Raw genomic sequence first — 23,520 nt, forward strand, 5'->3', positions numbered from 1 at the left:
TTTGCCTTGATTTTATTATTGCTGCACTGACAGGATATAGCACATGAATGTGCAAGTTGCACCCAAAAAGGATCTCATTAGCATTAAGGATTAGATTAGTGTGTATGGCAGCATTTTGCTACTGTACATCCCTCTTAGCTTGACTGCTGATCTAAAATTTTCCTAAAGCAAAGTCAGGGGAGAGATCTTTGTCATTGCAGACCATCCCCCATGTTACTGCCTCTTATTGCCCAGTGACCCGAGTTGTTCATCCAGTGTGAATGTTCCACTGACATCTTAATCAAACCTTCTACAATAAAAAATAGACTTAAGTATAAGTAGCTCTCTGTTTGGCCTTTTCACTGAATACTTTCTCCATCATATGGATTCTGTCAAGAAATGGTACTGTTCTCAGAAGGTCACAGCCTTACTGTCCAGTCAGCTGCCAATGACATTCTGTCATCTTATTGGCCAGTTTCTGAGCTCCCCCTCCCCCTGCACCTTTTGTCTCCTCCATGTAAATGTGCAGGAAGCCACTTCATTAATGCTCCTCCTCCTTCATGCAAGGCTGTGCTCCCTGAGGATGTTCAGTTGCTGTTCCTCTCACTGGCAACTGCTGTAGCGTTTTTCCTTTACGTCAATCTTTCGGGGGACGTAGAGCACCCACGCTGAGGATGAGACTGAGAGAGACTCAACCCAACTCATTTCTGACGGAGCCCATGTGACAAACACCACACGCTGCAACAGCTTTAATATCCCCTCCCTTCCTCCCCTCACATCTCTCCTCCTCTTCCCTCGTTCTCTTCACAACTCACTGCTCTGGCTCTCTGTGCTGTTCTTCACCTCTCTTTTGGGAACGAGGCGGTTGTCTGGTGTCTTATGTCATGGAGAAGATGTAACTAACAGAGTCAAAAGCTTACACTTTCTTCATGCAGCATGGCTTCTGCGAGGCCTCTGTGTTAACATCTCCACTGTGACTGACAGCTGTGTGGTCGCTGGTCAAGAAGGAGAACGACGGAGTGTGGAAGAGCAGTAGGAAGGTGGAAAGACCGATTCTTCATAGCAAGCAAGTGAAGCAGAAGAAGATCGGCACTGAGAGACAGCGTAATACTGAAGCAGTGGCGACGGGGAGGGGGGCGTGTGGAAAACTCGCTGGATGAAGGAAGCAGACTGGCTGTCCTTTCCCCGGCATGATGGAGTGAGACGAGGAATGAGGGTGGATGGTGAGAGCGGCCAGCAGCAGCAGTGGAGGGGCAGGAGGAGGAGAAGGTGCGGGGGGAGGTGGAGGAGCAGGAGTTGGCCGAAGAGGCAGGAGCAAGTATCGCTCTCGGAGAAGAGTCTCCAGCTCTTCGCTGGCTGAGCGACTCAGCTGTCACAGTGGCGAGAAAATGTCACCCAGAATTAAGAAGTTGAACTGCTTCTCGCCCCTGCTGTGCCACTGCAAAATGGCCTGTACAAACAGCACTATCTCACTTATGTTTGGATGCAAGGTGGGTTGTGGAGCCTCTCTGCTTAGTTTCTCTAGTTTGCTTTGTGTCAGAGCTAGAGGACAGACTGTGAGAATCTGTCTAGCGTGTGCCTCCAGGTGTTGCTGCCAAAATGTTCTTCTGTACAGCTGCCAGAAAAGTCTGAAGAGTACAGAGTCTCGAAGTGAAATGCAGTCACCTTGATGAGAAAAGTGGAGTTGGGTGCCAACATAAAACAATGTCAATGTTTACAACATGAAGATGGGTAAAAATTGGCATATATAAATGTACAGGGGAAGATGCAATCAATGGGTCCTTAACTTTGTTACTTTAGGATCATTTTTAATGTTTTGCCTAACGTTTAGGAAAGTCAAGTGTAGAAATAAAAGTAGGGGAAATGGGATCAGGTCATGACCCAGGTTGCACCTGGGTCCCTGTGATCCAACAGCTCTTATGTGTGTACATACAGTACAACGTATAGAACTTTTTGTCTTTACAATTTGAAATTAACATGAGCTCATGAAAGATGCACGCATAATAATTATAAAACAATTGTCAAATTTAGTTAAAAATAGGTTTATATAAAATGCACAACTCAGGAGGTATCAACTTTCCGAAGGTATTTTATGTTAACTACCAGCATGCTTACAACTGCTTGAATGCTGGTATAAGGGTTGTCGATACGTATGTCAGGGGTGTCTTTCCTCTTTACACAGCTATGTCTCTTTTAAACAGTCATTGGGTTATCTCTCCATGTTATATATTTTTTTCTTTACAATCAAGCCTATGGAGGCATTATTAATTCAAATGATTATGTAGTCACTTGTTAAAAGAGTTAGAAGTCATTGGAATAGTTTAACCAGTGACCTTTGGCCTCTGGCATGATTACTGCCTGTATGGGTGCCATGTGGCATCAGTGCCACCATGGCATTAACTTCTCAAATCCTTGATGTAAAGCACACAGGATTACATGTCATCTGCTCTGCTCAGGATTGACATTCAATTGGAATTCATTGTCAATTGTTAAAAAGGTTAAAAATATTTATTTTACTTTGAGTGAAAGGCTGAAGTACTGCAAGATCATTGTGAACTTTCAATTCTTGAAAGTTCTTCTTTTTAATGTAAAATATTATTTATAATGGTGCTGAAATTCACATATGAGATAAGTGTAACATATCAACCAATGATTAGCTTCTATAAATGATTAAAAGATAATTTGGTGGATTTAAGTGCTTGTAAATATTATCTTGGTTTAATCATGGAAAAGTTGTTTTTATGTCTTCTTTAAGCAATGACTTAAGGCATTCTCTGATCAAACTGGAGGGAAAATAGCAGTGTGACAGTGATTTATGATGCTGCTCGCATAAATACAAATTGTTTAGTCAATCGTCCTTTGTTCCAGAACAAGTTGGCTGAATGCGCAACTTGTATTTTTATGATGGTTATGATGGCTTTGGTAGTTTTCATGTCTTTATTGCTCTCCGTTTCTGCCATGATTCACTGATGCATTATAATTCCTATCCAAAATGGTCAGGGGCACAACTCCTCACTCACCGTTACACTTGTCACTATATCTGTTTTCTATGGAGTCCAGTTTCTTTGGTCTATTGCTCACAAATTCTCCTTGCGATCTAAGGCCTCTGATAGATACAGGCTGCCACATTCGGCAGATCTCAAATGGAGTAGAATGATCGAAACTGCAATTTCTCTGTGCTCAATGTCATTTTTTTGATGACTGGAAGGACAGCATATGAAAGAATAGTGGCTGAGCAGAGGAGCTTATTCTGCTCTCTGTACTGTCAGATTGACAGCAGTTTTAGCATCTGATCACACAGATGGGATGATTGCCCAAACGCCATGTTATGTCACCCCAGATTTTGTTGTTAGAAGCTTTTCTGATGATTCTCCTTTAAACACTGGAGCTGAACATTTCTGAGGATTTAGTTACAGCCAACGTTAAGCATCGCTTTACAACTTTGCCATATGGTCACCATGAAATAACAGCAGAACAACACTTATTTTGCTGGCTAATGCATTTTGACATGTAGAGCTGAAGTGCATTATGTAATTGTTACAAGAAATGATACATTCAAACAGGTATATTTAGTTGTAGCTCCTGGTTATGTTTGTTTATAGTGGTATTTATTTATTTTTATCAATAGAATATGAAAATGCTATGAAATTTTACATTTTACATCATGCAGATTCAGTTGGATCAAATCTGCCCACAGGTTGCTTCCCTATATTATTAATGACTAATCCCTTTAAGAATGATCTTATGTTGTAATTAGTGGGAAGTTGCCTAATGGATTTTAACAAGATTTCTGAAGCACATGTAAAGTTGTTCTGACACTAACTGCTAACTTTCTTTAGAGATTGCAAACTGAAATGTGATGTAAGCTACTTCAGCTGAAAGAAACTAAAGATACTTGAGTTAATTTTTTTTTTTGTATGTCTTTATGAATTACTTTGACTTTTTAAGAACCTTAATTGTCCTCAAATTAGACATCACAGTTTGCAGTTTTTGTTGTATGCAGTAAAAAACTAGCACTCTAATGAAAATGATAAAGATTAGTGTATATGGAATATTTTACTTATTAAATAATTTGCTTATTATTTTTTCAATTTTTTACATTATATGGCTCTTAATGCATTGTGTTGCTTCTTGAGCATCAGTAAATGTTTTTACATTTTTTAATTGTCATGTATGAGTCCCTCAGTTGTCCTTAGTATGAATATATGGATCTCAAAATCATTCAGTCACTAGGTAAGGGTTCAAATATGCAGAAGATGCTGGAAAACCAAAGAATGTGCAGGAGCTGGTGGATTTTTCTGAAGTGCTGCCCCCTAATAGTCGACTAACCACAAGAGGCTTGGTCAACCAAAATTGTATTAGTTGCTTAGTCGGAAAAAAACTCACACAGTCTGTGACTAACAGAACTGTTGCGTTTATTGTAGACCTGGTGTAAGTGTGTGCCCAGGGAGTGGAAACTGAAAAGTAGCTCACAACAGGACAGATGGAGGTGCCGATGCCAAAAACGCCACTGTTTTTCCATATTCTACTATTTTCTTCCCTCAACTTAAACGAGTTGATACGTACTCTCCCATCCCAGTGCGTGTACTCAATCGCTTTAGCATTCGGCGCCACTATGCTAGCGTTTAGCTTGCCACCATTTATTCCTTAAGATCCAAACAGGGATGAATTTAGAAGCCACCAAACACTTCCATGTTTACCATATTTAAAGACTGTTTCATGAGTAGTTACATGACTAAGTATTGTCACACAAAATAAAACGTGGCAATTTTCTAAGCAGATAACTATAATGTATGGCAGAAGAGCATTTTGCAGCACTTCAACCTCGGCGCAGTAATATCATCACTTCTAAAAACTCCTCACGCTGGTTGTATTGACGGGAGAGAGAGGTGCTGCAAAGTGCTCTTTCGCCATACACTATAGTCATCATTTTTATCCGCTTAGGAAATCACCAGGAGAGATACATATCAGCTCTAAGTTGAGGGAAGAACATAGTGGTATATGGATAAACGGTGGCATTTTTTTCTTTAAATACTCCATAATTTTTGCTCATACAGATAAGAGTAATAATTATTTAATATCTGTAAAGATGCTACTTATATTCGTGTGCACTCACAATAACAACAAAATGCGCTTTTGTAAAATAATGAAAGCAAGCAGGACGTGCTTTCTGCTATCTGTTTCTGTGACCTTGAGTGCGAAACTCTGTGTATCTTTGCCTTATAGATATTAAAAATATATGTAGCGAAATACCTACTTTTCAAATGAACCAATTCAAATGGAAAACAAATATTCTCAAATTATGTAATCCGTTTGAAACATGCATTGAGGCGCATCACTACTGCAGAGATGAGTCAGTGTGGCCGACTTCATGCGGTCTTTGGTCATTTCTGACTGGAGAATTATACAAAAATTGTTGCTTCACCAGGATGGTATAAAACTTGGTGACATTTATGTAACTTGGTAGGTGAACACACACACACAAAAAAACTGAGGGCATGATTCGAAAAAGCTAAGTTATTGTTAAAAAATTGTCATACTCATGGTCTTCGGTCAGAAATGACCGACCATAGGAAATGGAAGGCCTGAATCACTGAGTTGAAAAGTGTGTTTGTGGGACATAAATTTACCCAACGTCCTCAAAGAAATCTAGTCTCATTTTAATAATCATCATTTTCTTTTGGTTTAAAACTTGATTTTGCTTTTCTTTCTTTCATCATCTTTTTTTCTATAACAGAATAATGTGGTTCTTTTTATTTAATTCAGTTCTAATTAGAAGTGTTTGCTAGCATTATTATTACTTTTAATAATAATTATTATTTGTTTATACCTAAGGTTATGGATTTAGCAACTCCCTAAACATAAGTAACTAAACATAATAGCACATAACTTGTCTCACAGTGTTTATGCCACATTAGTGAACGATAGAGTATTTTTTGATGTTTCATCATATGAAATTTAAACCTGTGGGTAAAACATTTCATCTTACTGACAAATTGCTGTATAAAGCAGGCTATTGCAGTTCTCATTTAAAGCTGTGAATATTGGCACAATGTGCAGAGGTGGAAACTGGAGTCAGTTTGAATACCAGTTTGCAGAGGTGAAGTGTCCAGTATATCCAAGGAAAGCTTCAGATTGAATAGTGAGCTGCTTACCTCAGCCACCGAGGACCATGACTCAATAATGAGTGGTCGTAGTTGCCAGGAGATCCTCCTCCTCATGCTCTCATCAGGGAAGACTGTGAGCTCTCCTGTTCTGTCTTGTGCTTCTGCCTACATGCTCTATACATTCAACACCTACAAATCAATCTTAATCAAAGCAAATCTTAATGCTTGTCTTGCTGATATTTCCATTTATGGATGTTGGAGGAGAATTACATAACATGGCGTTATTGTTAGGGAAAGACTTGTGGCCAAATGCACAAAGAAAAAACAACGTCTTTGGACACTTCTGTGACTTTTTAATGTTGACAAGGCTTAGTCACATTATGTTGTGTAACTGGATTGCTTAATGTCACTTATAGGTGGTTTAGCAGTGTTTAAAGGAACTGTTAGAAATTCCATCCTAAACAGCTTAAAGGGATACTCCACCGTGTTTTCATATTAAACTATGTGTTTCCCTTACCTAAGACGAGTTGATGGGCCAAGCAGAGAAGCTACCAAACACCTCCACGTTTTCCCTATTTAAATACAGTTACTCGCGTAGTGTAACTCGACCTAGGACAGTAACACAAGACAAAACGTTGCGCTTTTCTAGAGGGAGCGGGGGCCGGTGAGAGGATTTTTCACGAGTGAAGATATTACTGCGCCAAGACGAAGTGCTTAGCTACTTATTTTTTATTCTTTTATTATGTGTTTTTTGTTCTGTCGCTGTCATTCTGTTGCACTGCGGAGCTTCTGTCATGAAAACAAATTCCTTATATGTGTAAACATACCTGGAAATAAAGCTCATTCTGATTCTGATACTATACCATTCAAAAGCTTGATGTAAATAATATAAATGTAACAAATAAATGTAAATGTAACAAATGTAACAAACAATGCTGTTCTTCAATTTATCCCCCCCAAAAAACTGAAAAAAATATTCTCAGCTCGATTCAACATAAATAATAATAATAATAATAATTATAATAATAATAACAATAAATGTTTTGTGTAGAAAATCAGATTGTTATAACGATTTCTGAAGGATTGTGTGACTTGAGTAATGATGCAAAAAATACAACTTTGAAAGTCAGCTTTGATTGATTGTTCCTAATAAACTGCACTCGCAAGTGAATGTTAAATTATGTTGTGGGATAATTAAATATATTCTAAATAATATAAATAAATACATTATGCAGCTCATTATGCGGGCCTTTGTTTTCTCAGGTGTAAACCATAATGATATTCATGATAGTTGATGCCTACTCGCATATGACTTTTACAAACAAAAAGTGTCTTAGAAAATTTTAATCAATATATTGTATTCTTTGATTGAGTAAACAAGATGATTTTCACATAATTTAGAAAGAAAAATTCTAGGCTACAAGCACCGGTTCTCAAAAGTCCCGGGAACCAATATTCTGTATGTGTTTTATGGCCTTATTCAAGTGATTTAACACTTAGTTTTTCACTAACCACGCGTACATTTTTTTTTAATCTCAAAAACACAATCATGTACATAAATGCTGCTCACATATTCTTCTTCTTCTTCTTCTTCTTCTTCTTCTTCTTCTTCTTCTTCTTCTTCTTCTTCTTCTTCTTCTTCTTCTTCTTCTTCTTCTTCTTCTTCTTCTTCTTCTTCTTCTTCTTCTTCTTCTTCTTCTTCTTCTTCTTCTTCTTCTTCTTCTTCTTCTTCTTCTTCTTCTTCTTCTTCTTCTTCTTCTTCTACTTCTACTACTTCTAGCCCAGTTTGTGCTGATTACAGTGAGATTAGACTTTAGCCATTTAGAAAAAAGCACAAATGTCAGGGCATAACAAACCTCTCCAGGCCCCAAAAAATACCCTTAGACCTTACACCTAGAGGTTAATATGTTTCTGCTAAATTATAGTTTCAAGTAATTTACAGTTAAACTATCTCTCTTTCACCTAAATTATGTACTGGAAGTACCCCCTGAGATTTTAAGTAAATATTTCAATTATTTAATAGCACATTTGCATGTTTAACTTTTTAAAACATATTTCTTAATCAGTTTTAACAGTATTTTAGTAGTATTTACATAGCTATTGTTATTGTTACTCTCAACAAATTCTACAAATTTATATTACTTAAATTTACAATGTAATTTTTATCATAATATTTTCTTTAATACAGGGTTTCCCAAAAGGTAATTATTTTTATCCATTTAAGAGTTTACATTTACATCACATTTGTATAAACCTGAAACATTTATTTGCAAAAATGTTGTAATTATTGATTTGTTAATGGTATTAACCATAGACTGTGGTACCATCTCACACCCCACTTTGGGTAACCCTGCTCTACACGATAGATGTTTGGACTGCTGTGTGTGTATTTGAGCACTGCAAACTGATCGAGCACTGTACTTTACGTTAATCAACAATGAATTGTCTCCCTGGAAAAAACGGGACGTCTGGTCACCTTATCCCTACCGTTTTGGGTGCTAAGCCTATTGTTTCAGATAGCTAGTTCTCATCTTGGTGGTCTATCTATCCATTGCGGCTGCCATACTGAGACTACTGTAGATATGTGAATGCCCCCTTATCTGATTGCAGTCCAATAATGGGGAAGTCATGGCATAGTGGTTAGAGAGTTTGACTTCTAACTCTAAGGTTGTGGGTTCGAGTCTCTGGCAATACCACGACTGAGGTGCCCTTGTGCAAAGCACCGAACCCACAACTTCTCCCCAGGCGCCGCAGCATAAATGGCTGCCCACTGCTCCAGGTGTGTGTTCACGGTGTGTGTGTGTGTGTGTGTGTGTGTGTGCACTTTGGATGCGATAAATGTAGAGCAAGATTTCTGAGTATGGGTCACCATACTTGGCTGTAAGTCACGTCACTCAATTATAACAGAAACGCACATTTTTAAGGACAAGAGTAGCCTAGGATGTATTTTGAATGTCCCGTAGTCCTCGAATAACATTATAGGCTTGGCTCATCTTGTTAATGAAGACGCAACATCATTTTCATCAACTATATATTTTCATGCATAAAAAATTATGTATGCTTGAGCAAAATACGATACAATTAAGATGTGAAATAATGCTCTAAAAATATGTGGAATAAAGTTCCAAAGTTCAATAATGAATTTTTTTGATGGCCAGAGCAGCCTAAGCATATGTCTTCATTTTTTATTTACAAGATGAATGCAGCCAAAGTGAATAATGGTCACTCAGATGTTTTGTAGACTGTGCCGACTCGTCTGTATGATTCGCACAACAAGACTTCATTCAACCCAATAGAAAGCATATTTACACTGTCTGAATTGTTCATTAAAAAGAACACTGTGCCATTCACCATATAGAAAATAGTAAAAGTATGAAAAAGTGATTGATTTCAAATTCAAATTAATATTGACCTATAGCGCCCTCTCGTGGTCGTGGTTTTTGTTCATGTGTATTTCTGGATACTCTCTAAAATCTCTGTTCATCTCATTTAAAATTTCTAATAAATGGGCAACACATTTAATTTTGCCATTATTATGTAGAGTGAGATTTAAGATTATCTAAATTATCTAGATAATAATCCAATATTTGCCAAAACATCATGGATGATATATAAAATTTCTTGTTGCTTGCTTAATTGGAAGTAAACCAAACACTTGTTTTTTTTTAGTATCAATTCCTAATTGATCTTTTTTTTTTTTTTTTTTTTTTTAATCTGGCTACTAATTATACGCCGTGCTAAAATGCATAAATCTAAGTGGGTAAACCAGGTCAATGAGCCTTATGTCAGCTTTACATTTTTTTTTTTTTTTTTTGTCAGCTGCTTGTGAATCACGAGCTCACCTATAGTGAGAAGTAGTCAGTAGCTGATAAACCTGTTGCCATGGCAGCTGTGGCAATCCTTCACTTGGGTGGAAACCGCTTATTAGCTACCTCTTTGTGTAGGCATGTACCAGTGTTTATTTTAGGGGAAGGGAAACACATTCATCGTCATGGGAAAGCACTACTTAGTGCAAGGGAATGGTTTGATAGTTTTATGTATTTATATCATTAAAATGTGTATGAATGTAGTTAGTTACAAAATGTACTTTAAATATATTGTGTAATGTTCACCAAACATTAAAAGTGAGGGAGTATAAATTATTTACTTCCTGATTTTGCTTCAGAACTGTATGATTCCTGTATTCCACTTGGTGGAAATGAGCCATTACGTTACAGTCCTTTAACCAAACGCTTCCTTGGATTTCTACTTTCAGTCAAATATTTCCATAAATTTCAGCATCTGCAATCCCCCAAATCATTTTCTTTTTTCCATCCTTTTGCACTGAACTATGTTATTACTATAAAAAAAACCAAGCAGTTGTCAAAGGGAAATCAAAACCTCAAATGTCCTTATGACATGGTATTCATCTCATCTTATCTGACTGTTGTTCTCTGCAGAAGTACAGACACCATGATGAAGACACAGGATCTCCAGAGGAGCAAAGCTCACCACAGTTCACTGATGAGGCTCCTGGGCCAGAGCTGGTCCAAGTGGCTGAGAAGAACCTCTCCCAGATTGAGAACATCCACGGCTATGTGGCACATGCACATATCTCCCCAGTGAAGGTATGTCCTGGTCTTAGAATCGAGACTTCCTGATCAGATCACCTATTTTATCATTTGCTGTGCTGTCGATCACTTCACTGTCCAAATTCTACCATGCCGTTTTTTTATAACTGTGTGCCTCACTCTTCAAATACACAACACACAAACATACCCTTTAGGTTTTAGAATGGTTTCCCCACCTTGGAAATTTTCAAGAAAACAGCTGGACAGCCATAAGAATTGCTTTTGTATGGTCAACTTGTTTGTTATTTTTCTTTACCACAAGTGATCAAAATGAATAATTTTATTTAAAACATACTATTAGATTAGGATGGAAAATGCTGTGCTGATAGATCTAAAGGCTCTTAATCCACCAATGTACTTGCTTCAGTGGAATTATTAGTGTGCAGGGTGCTTTATAAAGCAGACGGGTTTGCTGGGCCCACAGGCTGATTTATAATCTGTTGTATTGCTGAATGGACACCGATAAATGTGAAACGCTGGAATAGTTGATACAAAGACAAGTATTTCCCCCCTCACTTCTTTCAAAGACTTAACATTTTATGTATAAAACACGGGACATGTATTTAATGCTTTTAGATGAGCAGCTTTGAAATGTCTACTATAAGAAACACCATCTCTGTGTGCCAAGTGGAAGGCAGCAGGGTGAGCACAGAAGGTGAATATGCTGTAAGGCGGAAAGTAGTATGTATGTGTGAACATTTCCAAGCCCTTGTCCTGCTCCTGTTGTGCTCCAGTGCTCTCTTCTGTCTTTAGATTTATGACCCCACAGCTCCCCCTCAGTCCCTATTAGAGCCTAAGCCAGAAGCATGCACATAACAAACCGCGGAGGAGAAATAACATCTGCCATTTTTCATAACCTTCAGTGCTTAAGGCTTAAACCGGCACCTTTTCATTCCCTCAGACCACTTCACAACCTTCCATCTATCTCAGACACATCCTTACAATATAGTTATGGCTTAGGCTTATCTGGAAGTCACCTCTTCAGGGAGCCTCTAAACAGCACCCCACCCATCCCCCCCATGAGACCCCGTCGTATATGCTAAGATATTTTTGGTATTTCTGCTGTAATCAGGACAAAGCTGCTTGTTTTCAAACCTTTTTTTCATATAATTAATGAATACAAGTTTTTAATTAATTTAATATATTAAATTAACCACGATTGACTTTCTGATTCAGGAAGTTCTGTTCTGTTTTCCAGAACTCTGTCCTTTAATAAAAATTGCGGTAAAATAAGAAGAGAAATATGAGAAAAGAAAAATAAATATAAAGAGAGAATATTGTTTAATTTTTTTTATATATATATTGATATATAAAATATATTGATATATATATGATGATTTATTCATTTGCATACTTTTAAAGTTATCCTGTGCCCCCCTTTGAAGTTGGCATAGGTGGCGCTTCTACCCTGATCCTTGTCGGTATTGTCTATTGATATTGTAACCACAGTGTAGATTGTGCTGGATGTGTGAACTCAATAGGGCTGAAATGATTAGTCAATATAATTTTTTATCATTTTGTTGTTGAATAGTTTTTAGATCTCATATGACCCAATATAAGGGCCTGCAATAATAAAGTTTGACCAGTGTGGTGCTTGAGCACAAGCCTATAATTTAGCTGAAATGCATTCTAATTGAAGACATGTTTATGAGAAGTGCAAACAAAGCTGAACCAGTAGAGTGTGTATTTTTTATTTATTTTTTATTTTATTTTTATTTTTACTAAATTACAAATAAAAAAATGCTGTCGTGTGTAAAGGCCCTGATATACTCATGGCCAGAGGTGGGTAGTAACGTATTACATGTACTTCGTTACATTTACTTGAGTACATTTTTTTTGGGGGGGGGGGGGGGGGGGGGGACTAATACTTTTGGAGTGTATTTAAAGATGGGTACTTTTATTCTTACTTGAGTACATTTTTTGGGAAAAATCGGTACTTTTACTTCGTTACTGTGGGCGACACTCCTCTTGTTACTTTATCTTAATGAAATTAATGTTATAAATGCTTCAGTTTATGCCAAACGCGACTTGTACTTTTCTCTGTGATTCATTCTTTTGAGTCAGTTTTGTTCAAAGGCTTGATCAAACCAATTGGCAAATGAGTGAATTAGAGCTGCAACTAACAATTATTTTTTATGTCGACTAATCTAATCTTTTTTTAATTAGCTAATGAATCCTTTGGATAAATTAAAAAAAATATATATAAGTACAACTTCTAATATAATATTTCCAACTTTATTCATTTTCAACCTATGTGTTAGAAGTTTTTACAGTATAAAATAAATAAGAGGCAAAGGAAATTATTTTACTATGGTAAATATGAGCTTATGATAGCGTTTATAATTAAACGACAGTAGTCATAAATTTACAGTGGTCTGAGACGTCATGAAATGTTCTTTAGCATCACAATCCATAAAATGTAGTCCGGATTCTGCTATGGTTTAGCATGGTTTCCAGAGATCTGGAGCTGATTCGGGGTAGCTCGGTGGTTTGTGACTGTTGTCTCGCGGTTAGGGTTAGGGTTAGGACGTGTGTCTTTTAATGGGCTGTTCACATATCACGTCTCTTGCGTGCTCAAGTTAGTTATTTCCAATGTAGGCGCGCGATAAGCGCGCTCATAATGGAAGCTACGCGGTCGCGACGCGCTCGTTTTTTTCCAGGCGCGTCCGCACCGCATAGAGTTAAAAACATCTCAGCTTTTCAGAATGCCGCAAGCGCAAGAATATCAGACCTGAACCAGGAAGTTGGTCACCAGATCACACGGTAACCAGTTAAACCGTAACACCGGAGAGTGCCAAGATGTTTTCCTTTGAGGTGCTCGCTCATCACAGTTGTAACGTTTGTAACGTTTAAGAACATCAGCAGCGTTGAAAACGTGGCTATGGAACTGCACTGAATTGAAAGCAAATCTGCAAAGGCTATTATTTGCTAGCGATGAAGATCTTTATTAGATAAACACCGCATGTGCTGTCTACTGTTCAATAGGTAATGACTTGGGCATCACTTGATTACAGTACACGATACCACTATGACATTAGTTTGTTGTACGTGTGTGGCTTATAAAAGAAGGGAACCAAGTTGAATACAGATTCCAAAAGACAAAACATAGCCGATTAAGATTTTAATTTTAATACAATCACACCGGTGTGAGTATGTTCAGCGAGTCATATCATCAGCTGCTAAATTCAGATCTGTTTTCGCTTGCTGGTGCTGAGCCAGAGATAGATGCGTTGTTACATCGCTGCACATTATAACCAATCACACAAGATTCTGTTGAGATTATGAATGCATTGGCCAATCAAAGGTGTTCAGATGAGCCATCGCTAAAATGCCGGTGCTTCCTTCACTCGCTCGATAACTGAATACCTCTTTCTTGTGAATTCTCTCGTCAGAAACAACAAAGTGCACGTGTGTGTAGGAATTTGTAAATAAGATACAGTTTCAGTGATTTTAATGGGAGTTTTCTGAGAGTGATTTAACTCTAGACTGTCAGTGAAAATGATTCTCTTTCTGAACAATGAAAGATTAGTAGCAGTTTTTATATCACATTAACTTTCAATGTTAAATTCACATTTAATATAGTCCTCATAGTTGCCACTTGGGATTAATGCTTCGATCATGGTGATTTTATATATATATATATATATATATATATATATATATATATATATATATATATATATATATATATATATATATATATATATAATCAACCTAAATTAATCAACCTAAATTTTTAATTTAGGGCTGTCACTATAACTGACAATATCACAGTACCACATTATTGATGAGCAAACCGCAGAAGAATGCAAGAACCTTTGTTGTTTCCGTTTTTCATAAGATTATGCTCTACTCATTTTACACTTAGTGCATGTGTACTGAATATTAAATAAGTAAGTAATGATAAAAATGTGTACCATTCTGATTTTTACAGAGGCTCCATAGATTTGCACTTAACAGGCTTAAATAGACAGTGAACGAGAGAGAGATCAATTGAGCATGTGCGTTTACTTGCGAGTCATATATATTTGTGAAAATAGGTTGTCATGTCCGAGGAATGTCTAATCTCTGTTTTAGCATTGACACTTTGCTGGTCAGCTAAGCCTTCTAACGTGGTGCTAAAAGTTAAAATGATTTCAACAGCATGTTTCATTACATCTCTCTTTGAATGAATCAGTGAATGAATCATGTAGTTGAATAGATGGTTTAAATCTACACATTTTTTAATTGTTGTTTTACAATGTGCGGTTTGACATTATCGAGTATTGCTAAATCCAAACAAAACACACCTACAGAGAGCACCTAAAGTCTATTAGGTTAGATTAGTGCACGTGTGCATTTACAGTGCGTTATTTCACTCCATGATTCTGTTAAAATGCATCACAAAATTCAAGATATGGGGCCTTTATATCATTTCATACAATTAATCAGTATCACAAAAAGAGTTCTGTTTTTCCTCCAGAAATCAGCATGATTACAAATGTGCTATTTATTTTATACAACTGTTCAATAAACAAGTTAATATTAAGAGACGTTTTAGACACTTCGCCAACAAAAATAATTCTAAACACTGTCCCAGTGCTGTTTTGCGTCTCTGAGCGACATGAGGGTGTTTAGTTCCTGAGTGAATCATTCGTTAAAAGATTTGGTTTAATCTCAATGACTCACTTATTTACAGTGACTTGCTGCTACCTGTTGGCAGTTTTAATTTCACATATAAAATTTCAAATATTTAAAATATAAGTATTCTATATATATGTATATGTTTGCCACTATGCTGCCACTAACTGTATTAAAATATTTTTTATGTATGTGTAACTGCAGGTTAAATGCATTCATCTCTCATTTCATATGCAGCTTCTGTTTCCTCTGCATTGCAAAGATGAATTTTGTTGACGGATACTTTAATTTGCTTAATAACAGCCCAAATGTGTTAACCGATTAAATATAAGAATTTGACTCAAATGATAATGCACACTTTTAGAAAAAATATCGGTATCGGTTTAACATTGTGAGATGTCAGAAGTGGGAAATACCATGAGCGCAGTCGGTGAACCTCTAATATACTGTATATATGGTTTGTGTTTCATCAAATGAATCTTCCTTATCATACCACTGTCTGTTTTGGTGACTCTGTCTCAAAACTTAGTGAGCTTGCCTATTTTAAGGACTGCATTTTTGGGTATCATAAGTCATTCAAACATGCATATGATGCCCTAAAAGTCTGTCAAGGTGAACATTCTCCAGCTCTAGATCCTTACTCCTCATTTTTTTCTGTTGTCTGTCTCTCTTTATCATCTTCTCATGATGAGAATTGTAGGCACCTTCAATTCAAGCTTGTATTGTAATACAGTGAGTTCAATGCCCCTCTGTAGGTTGAGTCGCTGGAATGCATCTTCGATGGGCCGTCAACTGTAGTGAACGAGGAGAGTCCTATGCTTCCTACTACTCCCATCTCCAACCCGTACCCTCAAAGTCCTGTGTCCGTCCAGGTAACAGTCACTCGTCTGACTTGGCAAACATCTTTATGTGCTTCTGATGTAATACCTGCAGCTTGCCAGTTCTGTGTTTGTCAAATGGCTGTCAGTCATGTGCGGACTGGTGTCAGTCGTCTCCATGCGATAAGCATGACTGGTCTATGCAGCTTTTCATTGTTTCATGATGATTTTCATACATTTTATCAGACAGGCTTAATGCTGACATTAGAGGGTACAGAACAGTTATTGCATTGTACCTCTCATTGTCTTTCCTATTTGCATTTATGCAGTATTTCATTTTGATAGTTGCATGAGCCTGCTAGAATCTACACATGTTGGTTCTAGTTAAATGATAGATTGTGTTTTTAAATGCAATAGTTGTTTGACTGCATATGTAGCAGCGATAGCTTTGCTGTTGCATTCGTTATCTGTTGGTGCTTCCGTCATGCATGGAAGCACCTTTGCTTCCATAGCGCATGGCCAATGTTTTTTCCAGCTTTAGGATTTTGTACTGAAGATTTCAGTTAAAATTTGATTACTGTATGAAATGGTCATTATATAAGATGAATAGCAAATTCCCTGTTAACTCCTTTTTCTGAGTGACTTTTCTGGTCTTGGGATTTATAAAGTGGAAGTGCTTATTCAGGCCTGAAAACAATTAGCATTTTATTTGCCGCAAGCATCTGAGAACGAGGCAGTGTTGATATGGGTTTGAGGTCATGAGCCTTGAGCTGCCTTCCATTTCCAATCATTGATGTCAGTTCTGATATATCTCCCCATGTGGCAAAGTTGAATGGCTTGATCGCACATTCAAGAAACCATCAGGAGAGCAAAAGAAATGCAAAGAGGTCAAGGTGCCATAGTGCCGTCCCCTACATCCCAGGAATTACCACAGGCACAGGGAAGGATGTCACCTTGCCTCATCTCCAAGACAACGTGAGGAAAAAAGAGGAAAACATCGTTTTCTCTTATCAAAGTGTAGTAAATGGACTTTGCAGCCATTTGCCAGAGAGGCACAGCATTGGAGCTACGTCTGCATCGCAAGGCTGTGGAATAATTTCTTTCAGGCAATCAGAGAGGAGAGCAGTCAGTGCTAGCCAAGTCAAGCACCCAGTCTCACTCTCTCAGCTTCCTGCTGACTCATTTTGAGCTGAAAGAGATGAACACAGGCACCTGCAGTCGTCTACACTGAGCTTGCATCCCACCACTGCACAGCCGCGATCGCATCAGTGTGCCAGGAACTGCATCATCCACAGCAGTGTGAGAGACGAGGTGAAACGAGAAGCGGTACAGGGGGGTGCAGCGATTGAGAAGCGCTTTATTTCTGCTGCAGTTTGTGTGCGTCAGGCAGCCTATTTTTTTTTTTCTCTCTTGCCCTACGTTCTGCTCTTTAAAGGTACCTGCACCGTATATTTTTGTCGCCGGCACAAGTGCACACACTTTGTGCAGTAATTGTTTTTGAGATGTTGGCGTAAGAAGAGGTGGAGGGGGGCAGGTCAGAGTCAGGAAACGAGTTCTATTTCACCGGAGCGTGAACCCCACACACGCACACTCCTCCAGCCGTAGCCCACAATGCTCAGCTCAGTGTGGTATGCTAAAAAGATGGGTCGCCGGATCATGGGTACCCTAAGGAGAACCAAGAGGCGACATCTGCACTTGTTGGTAGGTCTGGAATTCCGCAACAAGAAAATGCTGCGTGTCAATCACTGCAGTGACTACAGAACTTTCTCTCTGTAAAGCAAATTAGGAATGCTTGAACTTAGTTTTCAATGTTGACATAAGTTACTTGATTTGCTTCATATAAAACAATTTATTGTGCATCATTTGTAGTGGCATTAATCAGATTCATAACAAGTAAAATGTCCTTCCACTCAAAAGGCAGTATAGAGAATATAATCAGCCTAATATTGTGAAGCTAGATGCATTAACAAAGCAGAGGTGCGTAGTTTTTTTGTTAATACGTCATGGAGTCTGAAGGCACTGATCTCGTAAGGCCATATTAAAGTAATTTGGTTTGTTGTGCGAAATATGAGCATTGTTCTTTTTTACATTGTGGCAGTCACCTGCGTGAATGTGTGATGTCTGGCACGTCATCATGTTTTGTTGAGAAAATGTGAAATCACATATCTCTTCCCTCTGCTGCCTGGCAACCTGCGTGCCTCTGTCATGCAGCAGTGCTTGCAGTGTCTTACACGCGCGCACACACACACACACACACACACACACACACACACACACACACACACACACACACACATGGTTTGCGCTGCACAAAGCATGTACATTACAAATGTGAATGGCACCAATGCTTTGCCCCTGATCCGATCATGATTTTTGAACACATTGGAATGCTTCAGCTCATTTAACTGTTCAGATGTACTGTTATGGTTCCTAGTCACCAAATGATGCATGTCATTTATCATCAAAGGCATGTTACATGTTTAAAAACCCATGATAGCTTGGGACGTATTGCAGGGTTGTTGGAAGGCACGTTTGCTTATTTTTGTGTACATACATTCCAGTACCTATCAAGAGACAAAATACTTTACACTTGGCCTCTTTATAACTGCTACATTATCTGGATAAAAACCCTACGGATAATAAGTCATTGTTCAGGTTGAAGACTTGAGTAAATGTAACCTTAATGAGATTCCAAAAAGGGTAGATTAACCCTAAAAATGGCAAGACCATAGAGACATGAGTAAATCAAGTTAATGCTATTTTACATCTTATTGGGACACAAATAATACAACTTGATAATTTTTTCAAAACATGACTTTTAATATTGATTTTAATGTTTGTTTCCCACAGGATATTCTGCCAGGGGTATAAATTAACTGAAAACAGATAACTTGTTTATCAATGCTTGTTACAACATGATTGTAATTCCTTACGCTTACAGACGTAAGGTTGTTGTTGTTTTTTAAAGAAGACACATAGCAAATGATTACTGAAGTGAAAGCATAAAAAAAGAGAATAAAAAAGTTATAGAAGTTAGAATTTGAGGTAAAGATGCAGTATACTTTTTTTATTTATATATTTATACTAAATATGCACTTCATATGACAAAAAATTCCAATCTAAATGTCTAACCAAGTTATGTTCTAATTCAAAGTTCATAACACCAAAATTGTGGTTCCTGTGAGATTTAGTTTGGGCACTATACCAAAAATAACTACTGGGTGACACCCAAACACTATTGAATTATTTTGATGCAGTTTTCTGCCGCAAATCAATAACAGTCTCCAAATATGGAACTCTTGACTGTCAGACCTTTCCAACGATATCTGTTTTGTCAAGATTACAAAAAGATTAGATTTTCTAAAGCTCAAGTTGCAAAATCACAGTGTGTATCGGGATAAAATAAAAAAAGTATATATATATATATATATATATATATATATACTTATTTATTTTTATTTTATCCCGATTTATACTCCTAAAAGGGCGACATATCCTCTGAGATACAAACATTTAAAATCAGATTACAAAAAAATGTAAGCATTTAATTCATTAAAATTTCAATGTAACCCAATAAGCCAATGCTGAACAACAGCTTTTTAGACCGGTTAATTCACTCCAACATGTGTAAATATGTGAACTAGATAAACTTTTATAGGAGGGTGAGTAGATTTCCCACTACAGGCGGCCATGCAGTTTAAATGCTGCCCGTGAGCTAAACAAAGAATGTATGAACTGAACATCCTTTCAACATGAAACCAAGAAATGAGACCTACATTTCCCTGCCTCTCCACACAGTCTCTCAAATGCTTGTATCCCACAGGATATGTTGCGAGTTTTAGGGTTACATCATGTTTCATTTACGAAAAGAGTAATAAACAATCCGAGTGTTTGGCTGTCCACAGACGTTCTGTTAGCATTAGGCCTCTGTGGAATCTGCACACATAATTCCTCTGAAAACTTAATAAATATCCACATAATTGTGGCATTAAGGGCTGGTCATTGGTACAGATTTACCTAGTTGTTTCTAGTAAAACTAATTCTGATTTATAAGCTCTCTGTTTAATGTGATTTTTTTTTTAGAATAATTGCGAATATTGCAGTTCTCTTTATGTTAATTATATAAACTATTTAGGGAATAAGTGTAGCAGAAGTGTAGCATTTCCAATAACCAGTAACTTTATTTACTTATAAATGATAATTTTTAGAAGGGCTATTTCTTTTGTAATATATATATAATTTTTGTTGTTGTTGTTGTTTTTTTGACACATGTCAGAGTCACGGCTTGTGGTCCTTTCCTGATTGTGCTCCCTCTCCTCTCCATCATTGCTTCTGTTTCTTTTCAGCAGTCCTCTCATAAATGAAAAAATAAGACCAAAAGTATAATTAAAAAAATGTGTTGTTAATATATTAGAAATCAGTCATTCATTTAGTAAAAAACTACACTGGTCACATAGCATGTTTTGTTTCACTAAAAAAAAGTAACTGCTCATAACAGTTATTTATTCATAAATCAGAAAACAATGATCATGTTCCGTAGTTGTTTTTGCATGCAGTGCACAAGGAAAAAATTTAGAAATATGTATCTTATTATAGTTGAATGTGGTTTTTTTTATGGAATAAAAGTCTGCAGATTCTGTCTGGTGGAAACATGCATCCAGTTAATCCCTGAAAAATGTTGTCCTTCAAAATGCTGTCCTCAATTAAGGAGCTTTGATAGATAAGCTACAGAAAGGCTGCTGAAGATCAGGTGATCTCAAATGAAAAAAAAAAGGCATTCAAATTGAATCAAAGCTTTTATAAACCGATAAAATTATATTGTCACGTTATCATGATTTTTATTACTGCAAATATTTCAGCACTTCAGGATCTACATTAGACCATGTATTTATTTGAGTTGGGAACCGGTTAATTATTTTTCAAAATTAATAGTTTATGGATTGCGTTTCTCTTTTGACAAAAGAAATTGAATTGGTCACAGTTGTGGGCATAGTTGTCATTAGCAGCAGTTCTTTCATGTTTCCTGAACAGAACAGGCTTTTATTAGACACTGAATCAAGAGAAAGGCGGTGACATGGATCCTGATTTTGCTGTCAACATCTATTGAGAAGCTGACCAGCAGTCTGACCCCGTCAATAGCCAGCCTAATGTGTGTTCCATTTGGTGATCTATGGAGGATTTGAAAACTTTGAAAAAGTCGGTACCTTCATGCAGTAGCTGTTACAGTTGCACACACCTAACCTGAATGCCATTCCATTATTTTACTCGTAACATGTTAACCTGGTTGGATCCATCCATTACATCCATACCGATGTTGATTTTCAGTGCTGCAGCATACTGTTCTAAATGTCATTTAGCAAGGTGACAGGCATGGCTCTAAGAGGGGGCTCTAAATGGGTTTTTCTGCCATCTCATTAGACATGCACATAGTGTATTCAGAGGTCATTTGGAATGTTTTATTGATGTCCTGCCATATCTCTTGTCAATCTTTTCAGAGGGAGGATCTTTAGCATTGTTGTTTAGGATGCCATCTTACCCTCTAAATCAATAGTTAAAGCTAAATCCAGACAAGACTATTCTTCAGTATATTTCAGTGGTGTTTATGTGCAAAGGGTTTATATGATTACATGAGGGCATGGAAGACTATCATAGAATTCGAGCCAACATGGTGTTGACACACAAATTATAATGTTTTCATACCATCCAGTCCCTGCTGTAGGCTCTAGTGAACTAATAAATATGTCAACATAAAGTGTGTTTACTGTAATGTCTGGTGCAAAACAGGGGACTGGAACCTGCATGGGAAATCCTGCTGGCTCTCTTAGATGTGTGAGCAGTTGCCATGGCTTTAAGCTCCCAAGAGAGTGGAGGCAGAGCCTGGTGACAAAATCAGCCAACTCATCCGGCACTTGTGGCACATCGACAAAACTGTTGTATGCAACAGGCATCTTCTGAGGTCGGGCACTGCATCCACAGCAAATGGTTATCCAACTGATCTGGATCTGGAGAATACCTTTCCAAAAAAAATTATATATATATATTTTTTTGTTTGTTTTTGTGTTTTTTGGTCCAGTTATTGAAAAATACTTCTAAATTTTTTGATTGAACCTCATTCCAGAATGAAGCATGTTTGGGTCCAGTTTTCACTTGACCTCAGTTTTTGACGTTGGAAGCATTGTTGGTTGGTCAGAGTGACATTCCCAACTGGACTTGGACAGGCCGCTGTTAATCATCTGATGGCCTTCAAATTTACTATCTTGGAAGCGCTCTGAATTGCACAGATGGTTTCAGTGGAATGGAGTAGCGCCAACTTGTAATTTGTCCAGCATCTGATCACCATCTTTGAGTTTGTATCCCCAGCATCTTGAGGATAAAAAAAACAGCAGCTACCTTTTGTACAAAAAATACTTTCTTCTCTTATTTCTCTCTGATGTGTCTGAATCGAAGCAGTATTGGATGGTGGTTGCTGATTCACGGAGTTAGTCTTGGAAAGAATGGAGTATCTAGGGGCATGACTACACTTGAGGCTTAATCCTGATGAAATCCCTTGATATGTCCAGTGCAGGAAGCCACTCTCATAATTAAGGAAGTTGTTTGGAAAAACTCTTAGACTTTGGCTAGATTTGTTTTCCTGTCTTTGTCATTGACACGGGTCTGAGAAGTGACTGGTGTGCATCCATAGAGTATTCGCAGTGATGAACTACATCTTCGGTGGAAACACCCTGTACTCCAGGGGAAGTCGAGGAAGCAGTACCTGTTCAGCCCATGGTGGCTCATCTGGACCCAAGCTCAGACAGTGGTCCATACGTAGTTCCTCTGAGGAGACTGCAAAACAGACGCCGTCCCGTTGGCGCCATGTTCTCTCTGGCCTCACCCGCCTCAATACCTTCACTGATTGTATCGTATCAAGGACAAGTCAGGTAAGTTCCTGCAGGCTCATGCAGATATGGACACAGATTCATATATGGCAATGTCAAGTTCTCGCTTTCAAATAAACATGCTATGCATGTGCATTTCACTGTTTACTGCCAATCTACGGTTTTCATGGTTGTGGCAGTTGAGCTAACAGTTTTTGTTTTGCATGTATTATTATTTTTTATTATAAAAAATCATTAAAATACTTAAATATCAAAATATCATTATGAAAACTGCTTAGTTTCATCGCATAGATTCATGGATAGAAGCCAGAGGTCTGCAGTATAACTCTGCAGAGGCTCCACTTTGCAGCACTGATGGTTGCAATGGAGAATGTTAGTGCTGTATGATTAGTTATCTTAATAATTGTCTTTAATCAGTGAGCTTTACTTGATACTGTGTGATCAGCACATATGCTGATAAGCACAAATAATGCCACTACATGTGTTAGCAGACATTCTTGCCCAAACT

General features: G+C 37.6%; 1 protein-coding gene across 16 annotated transcripts in view; it reads left to right on the top strand.

Moving 5' to 3' along the window:
* The window catches only part of LOC113115091 (discs large homolog 1-like protein), a 128,804-nt gene that overhangs the window by 49,315 nt on the left and 55,969 nt on the right, over window positions 1–23,520 (top strand). For 6 of the 16 annotated variants that reach the window (XM_026282372.1, XM_026282381.1, XM_026282389.1 and 3 more), the window contains exons 4-5: window positions 10,526–10,693; window positions 16,072–16,188. In XM_026282372.1, the coding sequence (XP_026138157.1) occupies window positions 10,526–10,693; window positions 16,072–16,188 (285 nt within the window). Of the gene's footprint in view, window positions 1–600; window positions 1,470–10,525; window positions 10,694–16,071; window positions 16,189–16,705; window positions 17,836–23,520 lie in introns of those variants that run through there. The other 10 variants (XM_026282425.1, XM_026282466.1, XM_026282434.1 and 7 more) reach the window with 5 other exon arrangements.

Source organism: Carassius auratus, chromosome 2 (assembly GCF_003368295.1).
Source record: "Carassius auratus strain Wakin chromosome 2, ASM336829v1, whole genome shotgun sequence".
In the NCBI taxonomy this organism is placed as follows: Eukaryota; Metazoa; Chordata; class Actinopteri; order Cypriniformes; family Cyprinidae; genus Carassius; species Carassius auratus.